Genomic DNA, 12,880 nt, shown 5'->3' with positions numbered 1-12,880 from the left:
TTATAAATGTGCCCCTGCTGTGTACTGTGTAATGGCTGAGTGACGGTACAGGAACATGGTCTGATCATACCACATCTTCTGGGCAGCAGAGGAAGCAAAAGTGAGGATATAGACAGGATAGCACGGGATCGCAGCTGATTCTTCCTGAGAGGCAAAACAGGCAGAAAAAGATTTACCCCACAGAAATCAGCTGTGATCCCATGCTGTCCTGTTTGTATAATAATTTTTGTTGCTCCCCTGGCCATGAGCTGTGGTATGTTCAGACCATAAACTGGAGCCGCTATGCATGGTCCAACACAGCCACTACACAGCACAGAGCTGGGGCACATTTATAAGATTCTCAGCACAGGAACATTTTTTTTTTCTTTTATTAACAAAAACTCACTTTTGAACTTTTTTTTATCCAATGCCTATTGATTAAAATGTACTTACTTTGTGGGAAAAATCACTTTAAAGAGTTCTTCTGGAGTCACATTTGGAGGTCAGTGTCACTGGCGTATTACATACAGATAAATGCCGAGCCGTGTGCAAATTATGCAGGTATCGAGTAACTGTCCCTTTCTAATGAATTAATTCTGGGCTTTAGGCCAAGATCAGATGAGCAAATTGTGGACATGACTGGTTCGGTGCCGCTCCAAGCATTTGGACGCATAGCAGAAGGGGTGCAAGAGCTACCTGCTATTTACACGCACTAGTCTGGTCCATAAACATGGACAATATTGCACATGCTGCAATTTTTTCCATGCAGAACTGTAGTCAGTGTAGAATATCACCCATAAGAACTAACTAGCACATGGGCTACAATTAGTCTGTGTGGTGTCCATTGCACACATGGACAGAAGAAAAAAAAAAGTTTGTGGACATGTGCACTGTGAAGTTTTTAACTTTTAAATGATAGCAGTTCCCTCTTGGACATCAGAGATGTGGAGCTGGCGATGCATGCCAGGTGGGACAGCTGCCCACAAAAGGAGGGTGCACAGGTCTAAGGCATTATTCACACAAAGTTTAAAAATTAGATGGAGTTTCCCTAGCCTTCACGGTGGAAAAAACTGCTGCCCATTATTATTTTTTTTACTGACCCATTCACTTGCATAGAAGCATTCTGTCAAGGTTTAAAGTTCAATATACATAAAATAAAAAAAGTGTGAAGACAGCAAAAATTGTTTTTTTTTTATTGTACAGTCCAATTTATACAAGTTCCAGTTGTGCTAGTTTGCCTTGTGCTTTTCTATTTAAAGCATTCTTATTTTCTACCTTTACATTTATTCTAGACTTTTAAATATATTTATAAAACAATACAAAATAAAGTGGAGTGTAAAGTTTTTCAGCCCCACGTACATTCATTAGATAAAAAGTACATTAACATTGGGTTAATTAGCCAGCTTCCTATGTCAGAATCTTAAGCCAAACCTTGACCTTGTTCAGGAATGAAAGGAAAATAAATGAAGAACAGAAAGTCTGAAATCGGGACACACACAAGGTTAAGAGCGCAGCATCTTCCATAAACTGCCCACAGCATGCATCTCAAGAACCTTTAAGTTGTACTTTGTGGGACAATTCCTTTAAGTCATAATATAAAACAATAGATTTTGGAATAATAAGTTCCACAGTTGGATGTTGAGGTGGGGAGTGGTGAATGTTTGTGCTTATATTTTATAAATGTCCAACCATGCATAGCTGCTCCAGCTCATGATCTGCACATACCACCACTCCTGGGTGGGTGGGGTGAAGAACAAGTCGCTTTTAATAAGTGAGTATACAGATGAAATAGCAGGGGCTCACAGCCGCTTCTTTCTCAGGTAGTACATTCCTCGCTCGTTTTATCACAGGAGATAGAGGGCTGGAGATGCATCAAACTGAGCTAATAACAAAAAATCAAGTCCGTGACGTAAGCTCAGCGGCAGCTGGAACTCCTACATGTAACCGACTTGATTTATGATAAGCGCACAGGACTGCTGGTGTGGTAGAAAAACCTGCTCCTCCTGTGATAAAACAAGCAGAGAAGTGGGTTGCCAGAAAAAGCAGCAGCTCTAATCCCTTGCCGTTTTGTCTGTATACTCACTTATCATAAGTGACTTATGCTTACATAGCCATTACCCAGTACATAGCAGGGCCAGAGTTATAAGATTATCTCAAACATTTATTTTTATTTTTTTAAATACATCCATTTGTGGAAATTATTATTCCACGATCTATGAAAATGTACTTTGTTTTTGGACAACCCCTATAAAAAGGGAGGGGGGAGTCCTCCTGAAAGAGACAACCCCATAAAATGAAACAATCATGCGTCCATCCGAAATAATACTAACCGATATAAATAAAGGTCATATTCAAAAGTCACACAGGAACCCGAACTCTGAAGTTCTCTAGTGGAATCCGCCCATTGGAGAGGGTCTTCGTTGGCCAGTGAACTAACACAAAAGGAACAAAGTGGTCTGTGAGGAACAGACTTGTTTTGCAGAACTTAGAAAGAAAAAAAAAAAAAAAGTTTTGACCTCATACTCAATGAAGCTACTCCATGACAGTCCTACAGAGACAGCTAAATCAGTGAAGAACCTACTGGTTCCAATTATTCAACCCAGAAGACAGCACTTCTAGATTGATTGTTGTGGGAACCGCAGACTGTTTTCTAGGAAAGGTGGACCCTACGCCTTGATCCCTATTATATTAGCAAGTTTATGTGCTGCCTCATCCTCCATATTCGTAGAACTTCCTGAGAGAAGAGTGACGGATTGTGCTCAAACCAGGTGTCAAGACAGCATTAGATATCAGTGGTCTGATGGAGGATCACCCAAACTGCAATTTCTCTTCAAAATTATAAAAAAGTACTAACAGACATTCCCAAATTACAAATTTCTGATTAAAAACAGAATAATTCACATTTTAGTCCACCAAGGGAATGTCACATTGTATGTAAGGAAACAAAGCATTTGGCACACATTTACGTTTATTTTACAGAAGGAAAAAAAAAAAAAAAAAGCGTCACCCACTATATAAACACTTTCCAATTCATGGCAGAAGCTTCTTTATACCGGGCAGTAGAAGGTTCTGGAGACACAACAAGGTCCACAACTAAAAGGTAATGGGACCAGGGAGTGTTTTTTCATGCAAGAGGTGGTAGTACAGTGAAGGCCAGTTTGACATGGCAGAAGTTCACAGAAGAAGACATCGATTTATACACGGAAGACCCTTACATCTAAAAAAAATATCAAGTTAATTGCATATAAATATTTTTTATTTGCTGAAATTCGGCACTTAAGGAGAGAACAAGAAGAAAAAAGTCAATTAGTTAAGGAGCTCTAGGTAGGTAATTGGCACTTTGCCTTTCTGGTTGCCTCTCTCCCCCATCAGCCAATCAGAATCCATTCCTGGAATGCTGTACACAGTTATGACCTGAAATTAAGAGGAATATTGATTATTACAGGAAGAACATAAACTAAACCAGACTAGAAGTCACTACTACATCTGGTCCACAACACTTCCAACATGGTCTAGCATTATCCTGCACTCCTGACACTCTGGCTTTACAGGATGGAGGGTGAAGATACAGCTCTGGCTTTTAATGGTGGCAATACGATGGAAAACAAGTAGGTGCACCGAAAGAATGAACTGAGCGCCTGTGCTTGGTCTGTTTTTACTGGCAGACTATTTAAATGCACTCGCTCTGTATTCTCCCCAAAGGCAATTACTACAGACAATGCAAACTGAACACCTTCTTGGCAGCTGAATTTCTCTAAGAGTAATGTTGGACAGAACTGCCATGTACTGAAGCTACACACACACTATTTAAGTACTTAACATGTATAATTTTGTGAATAGTTATAATGAAAAAAATAAAATAAATAATTATTGCCACTACCCTGGAGAACCGCTAGCATGTCCATATTGTGTATGCACACATTTAGTTCACTTACTACGGATACAGATTTAAAGAGATATTTTGAAGTTATTCCTGCTGTTTAACTACAGCAGTTTAATATTTCAATTGATTTCCTTCTTCTATCTGCTGTTATTCTCCTGCTGTGAGAGCTTTTATCTTACATAGTATACAGCTCATTTCCATGGCGCTTGACTACGAGAGTCTGGCAGAGTGTGCGCTGTAGTTATATTAGGTTTTAACCCCACTGCTGTAGCGTCTCAGCCACTCCTCTCCAGCCCAGTGATTTCTATACAGCAGTTAGCTGTTCACCTCCTGATGGAGAGACATGATGCCGTGTGCCTCACTTACCTGAGCCATGTGCTTGTTCAAATGCCCCTTTAGCCCTATGTGTAAATAAAGTGATAACAGTGCACACTTCAAACACAAACCACTAATGGCAGAATGTGTTAAAACTATAAAGCTCAGCACAAGTTCTGCTATAATACTACAGCTCTGCTACTCACCGGAACGGTCACTAAAGGAGGAGAGCCCGCCCTGCCAAAAACCAGGAAGTGAGGAGACTGCAGAACTGGGAAGTGCTGAAGAGACTGACCCCTTGCATTATTTGTAAGGAAACCAAACCATCAGTGGTATCCATTTCCACTTTAATCACCTAAGATAGTAGCAGCATGGTGTTCTGGGTTTGAATCCATCCAAAATATTACAACTCCATGAATGAATTCCCTCAGTTTGCATGGATTTCCTCCCAACACTCAAACATTGGGGGTAATTTACTAAAGCAAAAACAGGTAATGGAAGATGCAGCTTTAATAGGATAAAATTGCTTTTTAATTTTTTAATGAAATCACTAAAATATTGAAAAGACAGGGAAACACATGGCCTATACGTTTCAAACCCCAATTGGTTCTTAGTCATAGAATACTACATTTTTAATTCTTTGAGGTCTTTTTTCCATGTGGCTTTATTCATGTCATTACTCACATCCCAATTGATGAGTGTTACCATTTAGAAAGACTTCTATTTGAACAGCTTTCTGTGCAATGTCATGGATCATATACAAGTGTAGCATCATGCTTCGTGATGATTAAGAACCCAATGGGGTTCGAAACACGTAGGCCATGTATTTCCCAGTCTTTTCAACATTTAGATTCAGCACGTGAATTTATTGAAGATGAAATAAAGAGCAATTTTATCCTATTATCTAACTTCTGGAGCTGGATCTTCCATTACCCGTGTTGTTTCTATTGCGGATTGTGGAACCCGGCTCATAGACACGTGGACCAAACTTACTGAATATCACATGGCTACCAAGAATGCAATGGAACGGTGAGCTAATCTTTTTTCTTCTTTCTTGTACAAGTAATTTACCAAGATCAGCGTTTCACAGGCCAATCCTAAACAAAAGTCCTCATGCTTCTTAAGAAATGTGCTGCATCTCAGCTGAAATCTGTCAGATTATCCACTGCAAGACATAATGCCTCCACCAAAACCCCAACCTTTTTAATTTAGAAAAGTGGCAAGAGCAAGGCAAAAATTCCCTGAGAAATGTTGCAAGTTTTGGCACATACCTTTTATGTGCAAAAATGTGCAAATTTTTTTTTGATGTTGCCAAAAAAAAAAAACTGTCAAATTATTCTTATTATTTTTTTATTTTATTTTTTTAAATCCCCCCCCCCCCCCCTAATGAATTTGTATTTTATTACATTGCCCCTACTACACCCTCTGGTGAATTTTGTCTGCCCTACAAGGTCCTGGAAGTGACCAGGAAATCCATGAAAGAAAGTCCGTTTTCTACATTTCGATTATTGTAAGCAAGGCGTTAGGGTAATGATGGATTACATAGGCGTCAGAGCGACCAATCGTCTCAAAGACATAATTACCTCATCTGCAAGAAGTGATAGTTCGGTGCTGTTTGCGGCATCGTAATCATACAGAACTCTGGCCTTTCTATTGCCACTGGCTGCTTTCAGCTCACTGAAGCCTGATGTAACAGAATTGCTTGCAGCAGGTAATGGAGCGGAGGCAGAGATTGACGGGAGAGAAACACTTTGCATAGTCGTGGCCGACTGATTATTGTTTGATGCAAAAGTCGTTGGAAAGCTAAGAAAAAAAAAAAGAACAGAAGAAATGGTGACAATTGCTGCACCAACGATTTACATTTTACTGCAAAAATACACTTCCACTGTTTCACTAGTTAAGTTTTGCTTTGGTGGAAATGTTAAAGCTTGTTATGTCTAACATTTCCCGTACAATACAATTGAACTATTAAAAGCCTATATTGTGCAGCAAGCCCACTAGTATATTTGCTAAACCAAAGAAAAGAGCCAGAGCATAACTTGGTATAGGTGCATTTCTTTGGTTTTGCTGTTGTTTCTTGTACTTTGTACAAACAGGGGCATGACCTCCCTTTCTGAACTAGGAATGTCATCTATATACCTTCCCATAGACAGGTGGCTGCACAGTTTGGTCCCTGTCCTGCTCTGCCCTTATTCACACTGAGGTTGGCTGACTTGGTAAGGTTTAAATACTAGAGACAAGTTGGGACTGTCCCGACTGGGTACACCTTGTCGTGGTGGCTTTTACATTTTTTTGATCAAAATAGTGTTAACCAAGTACCCAGTTATTTACATGTACTATTTATTATTTACTTACTATAGGGTATATGCTCATTTTGGTTTATTTTTCTTGAGGTTTTTTTTTTTTTTTTTTTTTAAGGTGATGCAGATGCTCTTTGGACAGACATTAAGAATTGCAGTAACTTTAAAAGGGAACCTGTGGGAACTTTGGGGGGGCACCAAACCAATTAAACTGTTGGGTAATGTAGTAAAAGGCAAATCCCCACGTATAATCCTGGCCACAAGTGGATATTACATCTTTGAATCTTTATGTAAGTGAGGCTAGAGCTGCATTATTCTCCACCTAGTGCCAACCCCGTTGGCTTGGCTGAGGAGTCTCCTGCAGCATAGAAGAAATATCAATTTATCCCATTGGTGGTACTAGAAGGGAATAACATGGTGGATTGATGCACTAGCTAGGGATTGGCCCACCCTCAGTGCACCTGAAAAATACTCAACTCTAATCTTTTATGGAAATGCGGCTTCAAGAGATGGAATATCCACTTTGCAGAAATATGTGAACTTGTATTTTACTACTCTACCCAGCAGTGTAATTTGTTTTGGGATACCAAAACTCCTGACGGGACTAAGTCACTCTGGCCAGATGTAGGTCAACCCAACCACTGCTACCATATGTGGTCTTCCCCCTTCTGACACATTGCACAGAGAACATCCCTGTAAGGCAGTCACATGATGACGCAGCCATGGACGTAGCAACTGTCCATACAACGTACATAGGGACCGTGAGTTTGTGAGTATACTCACCATCTGCAGTCTTCTCTGGAATCCACTGCCATTTTGCTCCTCTTCTGGGTGATGTCACCACTCTTCTGAGTCACAGATTGAAGTGAGACCCGAAGTGGCATCGTAAGTCTACGGAGTGTCAGAACGAGGCCCCATAGGCTTACATTGTAACTTCCGGCTCACTCTAGAGTATGAAGACTGGTGACGTCGCCCAGAAAAGGAGCCGAGCTGCACAGGATACCAGAGAAGACTGCAATAGGACCGGTGTTCTCAATGAGAGAGCAGATAGACTTCTCCGCAGGAGCTCATCTCAAACAGATTGGCATTACCACAGCCAACCACCCTCCCCTTATGTCTGAGTTGGGAGACCCCCATGCATATTAGGTTTTTGGCCAATCCAAGATTGGCAGGCTCGCCAGACTGTAGTCTACTGTGTATGGGGATCTTTACTGACTAAACCAGTAACACAATATAGAGGAGGCGACAAATTTAGCTGTAGATTCTCCAATTGCCCTCTCATTCGGTATTTGGGGAACTCATATCTACTTCTTACATTTACATGACATTTCCCAATGACTGAATTATTACAGCCCTTTCTCACACGTCCCAATTATGCAGACATCAGCAGCAGCCGTAAAACAAGGTGACTTTCACAAATGGGCACAATTTCCCCTTTATATATTCCACGGCTATTAGTACACAATGGCTGAAACATGTCAGGGTCGGCAATTGAAATAAATGGGTCAGAAAAAATGATACTACAATCTATTTCTACAAATGCTGCTCTGTCCTTATAGCATCATCTCTTAAAAGAGAAGAAGATTACAAGGTCCCAAAAGATGCTAATCCCTAAAGTGATGATGACCTTTACATCTCACCAACACAGACCAGATCTATTAATTTCAATGCACATACAGTGCCTACAAGTAGTATTCAACCCCCTGCAGATTTAGCTGGTTGACACATGCGGAATTAACTTGGCATTGTGACATTTGTACTGTAGATCAGCCTGGAAGTGGGAAATGCACTGCAGCAAATTTTGTTTTTTTTAAAACGTAAAAAGTTAATTCAGAGTGTCATTTATTATTCAACCCCTCAAACCACAAGAATTCTGTTTGGTCCCCCTAAAGTATTAAGAAGTAGTTCAGGCACCAAGAATAATGAGCTTCATATGTGTGGATTAAAGATCTTTTGCCAGCCTTTTCTGACTATTTAAGACCCTCCCCAAACTTGTGAACAGCACTCAGACATGGTCAACATGGGAAAGACAAAGGAGCATTCCAAGGCCATCAGAGACAAGATCGTGGAGGGTCACAAGGACGGCAAGGGGTACAAAACCCTTTCCAAGGAGTTGGGCCTACCTGTCTCCACTGTTGGGAGCATCATCCGTAAGTGGAAGGCTTATGGAACTACTGTTAGCCTTCCACGGCCAGGACAGCCTTTGAAAGTGTCCTCCCGTGCCGAGGCCAGGCTTGTCCGAAGAGTCAAGGCTAACCCAAGGACAACAAGGAAGGAGCTCCGGGAAGATCTCATGGCAGTGGGGACATTGGTTTCAGTCAATACCATAAGTAACGTACTCCACCGCAATGGTCTCCGTTCCAGACGAGCCCGTAAGGTACCTTTACTTTCAAAGAGTCATGTCAAGGCTCGTCTACAGTTTGCTCATGATCACTTGGAGGACTCTGAGACAGACTGGTTCAAGGTTCTATGGTCTGATGAGACCAAGATCGAGATCTTTGGTGCCAACCACACACGTGACGTTTGGAGACTGGATGGCACTGCATACGACCCCAAGAATACCATCCCTACAGTCAAGCATGGTGGTGGCAGCATCATGCTGTGGGGCTGTTTCTCTGCCAAGGGGCCTGGCCATCTGGTCCGCATCCATGGGAAGATGGATAGCACGGCCTACCTGGAGATTTTGGCCAAGAACCTCCGCTCCTCCATCAAGGATCTTAAGATGGGTCGTAATTTCATCTTCCAACAAGACAACGACCCAAAGCACACAGCCAAGAAAACCAAGGCCTGGTTCAAGAGGGAAAAAGTCAAGGTGTTGGAGTGGCCTAGTCAGTCTCCTGACCTTAACCCAATTGAAAACTTGTGGAAGGAGCTCAAGAATAAAGTCCACATGAGACACCCAAAGAACCTAGATAACTTGGAGAAGATCTGCATGGAGGAGTGGGCCAAGATAACTCCACAGACCTGTGCCGGCCTGATCAGGTCTTATAAAAGACGATTATTAGCTGTAATTGCAAACAAGGGTTATTCCGCAAAATATTAAACATAGGGGTTGTATAATAATTGACCCACACTTTTATGTTTAAAATTTAATAAAATTCAACTGAGCAACATAAGTTTTTGGTTTGTAAGATTTATGCTTCTGTTCATAAAACCTACTCTCGTTTGCAGTTTGAAGGCTCTAACTTATTTGCATCTTATCAAAACAGCTAAATCTGCAGGGGGTTGAATACTACTTGTAGGCACTGTACATATATATTTTTTTTGTGGGGGTGGCGAGGAGCTGCTCTCAGATTCCCTTTAAAGCTACAGATGAAGCACACTTAACGATTGCGGCACACAATGCTGCTCGTTAACTTTGTATTGAAGCGTGTTATGCAGACTGGTGCAGTAAACGAATGCTTATTATCTTGTGTTTCCTAAGGTATTGCAGAGAAGGTCAGCATATTAGAACGTAAAAAATGAAAATATAAAAAGGCGTAAGCTGAACACCTCCCTAGACCTGTATAGGCCAAACAGTTAAAAGACGTGACCATTGGAGGCAGTGTAAAGTTCTCAAAGAAACCATTCCAATTTTCTTCTTAAAATATACACCCACATAATTGTATATAAAAGCAGTGCAGATGTGGTGGACAGTATGCACTTCCCTGCATTTTAGCTTCCCGTTCTCCTAAGCATCCATCTTGATTTCTAGCTCTCTTCCTGCATTTTATTCCTCTATTCTATGAATCAGTACAGTACCATCCCTGGTGCGATCGCACAGTGATCAACCTTCCTTATAACTTGCGTATTTACAAGACTATAGAAGTATAAAGTAAGAGGAATGAATTGTGTTTTAGCGAACTATGACTGTATGGCAGGAGCAGTGTAGTCATGATCATAATTTGTGATAAGAGTTTCTGTCTTCCGCCTTGTGCAGAACTTCCCTGGTACAGTCCATGTAATTTCAGAATACAGAAGCTTCTGGTGACCTTTTTAAAGCCTCACACACATACATGAAAATAAATTGTACTAGTGTCAGTGTGAGTTTCACCATCAGTGTGTCAATGTTTTTCACGGATGGTTAAATTAAAATGACAAAGCTTCTCCTATACTTTGCAATGTTAAACACAGGCAGCACACTGATGCCATCCATGCACTGTACAGGTTTTTCTCAGACTTATTGGCCATTTTCATCCATATTGCTTGAAAAACATGGACATATGAACTATCCCATAGATTATAATGGGTACGTGTTGTAACCGTGAGAAAAAAAAAATAAACGGATACCACACGGACGTGTGTGATGCGCCTAAAAGAAAAGGGTGGTCACCATGAGCTCACATGACCGAACGGAAGTAGTATATCATGAAATCCCAGATCGAAAAGTATTATCTTTAGTTCCTTTCTAATTATACAGTGCGGGACTAGAGACAATATTATTTGAAAAAAAAAATAATTAGGAGTGGGGAGCTATGGATACCATTTGTTAAATTTCTTCCTCTGCACTATTAAACATTGCAAAGTCTAATTATTATTAATCCCATTTGACCAAGATATCCATTAGACCTGTATTTAAATAAGAGGATTTTTTTTATTTTTTTTTATAAAGACCAAACCTTTGGATGTAAGTGATTGGGGCATATAAAAGTACACGTAAAGTTTTCATAGGTGGATATTGTCTGAGCCACATAAAGAGTAAAATGCAAAAGACTAGTATTTACCTGCCAAGCTGCTTCTGAAGATCCAGCATATACTGATAACACTGAGCAAAATAGGTCATCTGGGCCTCCACAAAGTCATTCAGACAGCGCAAATGATGTGCCTGCAAGGGAATACCAGAACATAGACCGGTCATACAGAGACTGCTTCCATATATCCCATCCTGGTTGTACAGACACGCGTCCTGGGCAGCATCAGAACGACAGTATCGGCAAGGAGTGTAGGTCTAATTTTACAGCATGTTAGAGGGCTTCAAGTGTGGACAACCCATTTCAAAAACAAAAGGATAATTCCAATAAAGACCAGTGTACCCCAGTAACTGGCTGCAGTGGACAAAAGCCTGTCCTTGTAAAAGTTATAGTATGGTTGGAGACAGACGTGGTGCGGAGCGGTAAGGGGTGGATGGGGGTTTCAGTAGGGTGGAAACCAGAATTTCCAATGGTTGACACAGTATAAATAAAATACAGGCAAAGAATACTTTGCAAAAAAGTGCAAAAATATCAAATTCATACCCTTACAATGGGAGTTTGTATGGTTAAGGGGACAAATGCAATATTCAATGAGAAAGCCTGTATGGTACAGGAGGAGATAATTGGTTCACAAGGTAACAGTACAAATGAATGATGGTATATCCCATTCAATACACATATGCGAGAAATTTATCTGCATTAAAATGTGCCCTGTAAACCAAGAAGAGTATCAAATAGTAGCAAAGATGGTGACTAAAGTGATCATGTGTATGGGAATAATACCCTATATTTAATAGATTAATAATATACTATAAATCCCATGGTACTAAAAGATCATCGTTGCCATGCACAAGTCCCTAGATGGAGTATATACATAGATAGATATACAAACCATACACCCAATGTGAAACTCAACCCAATGCGTATCGCTAGCACTGTAGCTTCGTCAGGGGTCTGTATCGCATTTATACTATGTCACTGCCTTTATTGTGCCACTCTAAGTTTTCTTGTTTGGGTGTTTAATGATTAAGTGTTCTTGCATAACTTATAAAGCCATTTTTTTCTAATGCGATTTCCTTCTATTGAGTGTACACTGCTACAGGTGCATCTCACCAAATTAAAATATCAAAAAGTTAGATTTATTTCAGTTCTTCCAATACAAAAAAGTGAAAATCATTATATAGAGTCATTACAAACAGAGTAATCCATTTCAAGTGTTTATTTCTGTTAATGTTCATGATTATGGCTTACAGCCAATGAAAACACGTCATTATCTCAGTAAATTAGAATAATTAAGAAAAAACAACTGCAAAGGTTTCTGATGCATTTAAAAAGGTCCCTTAGTCTGTTTCAGTAGGCTCCACAATCGTGGGGAAGACTGCTGACTTGACAGATGTCCAGAAGGCAGTCATTGACACACTCCACAAGGAGGGTAAGCCACAAAAGGTCATTGCTAAAGAAGCAGGCTATTCACAGATTGCTGTATCCAAGCATATTATTGTAAAGTTGAGTGGAAGGAAAAAGTGTGGTAAAAAAAAGCAACCGGGATAACTGCAGCCTTGAAAGGATTGTTACGAAAAGGCCACTCAAACATTTGGGGGGAGATTCACAAGGAGTGGACTGCTGCTGGAGTCATTGCTTCAAGAGCCACCACACGCAGACGTATCCAGGACATGGACTACAAGTGTCGCATTCCTTGTGTCAATCCACTCATGACCAATAGACAAGGCCAG

General features: G+C 40.6%; 1 protein-coding gene across 3 annotated transcripts in view; it reads right to left on the bottom strand.

The window, feature by feature from the left end:
• Window positions 1-1,185: 1,185 nt before the first annotated feature.
• Window positions 1,186-12,880, bottom strand: part of SH3GLB1 (SH3 domain containing GRB2 like, endophilin B1) — a 48,224-nt gene continuing 36,529 nt past the window's right edge. For 2 of the 3 annotated variants that reach the window (XM_073643159.1, XM_073643160.1), the window contains exons 9-11: window positions 11,181-11,281; window positions 5,761-5,980; window positions 1,186-3,393 (exon numbers count right to left, since the gene is read on the bottom strand). In XM_073643159.1, the coding sequence (XP_073499260.1) occupies window positions 3,286-3,393; window positions 5,761-5,980; window positions 11,181-11,281 (429 nt within the window). In that variant the 3' untranslated portion in view covers window positions 1,186-3,285. The remainder of the gene's footprint in view (window positions 3,394-5,760; window positions 5,981-11,180; window positions 11,282-12,880) is intronic. The other variant, XM_073643161.1, reaches the window with a different exon arrangement.

This window comes from Phyllobates terribilis, unplaced genomic scaffold, assembly GCF_046119375.1.
Source record: "Phyllobates terribilis strain yellow unplaced genomic scaffold, ASM4611937v1 Scaffold_8__6_contigs__length_399053987, whole genome shotgun sequence".
Taxonomy (NCBI): domain Eukaryota; kingdom Metazoa; phylum Chordata; class Amphibia; order Anura; family Dendrobatidae; genus Phyllobates; species Phyllobates terribilis.
This window is presented reverse-complemented; position numbering and strand designations above follow the sequence as displayed.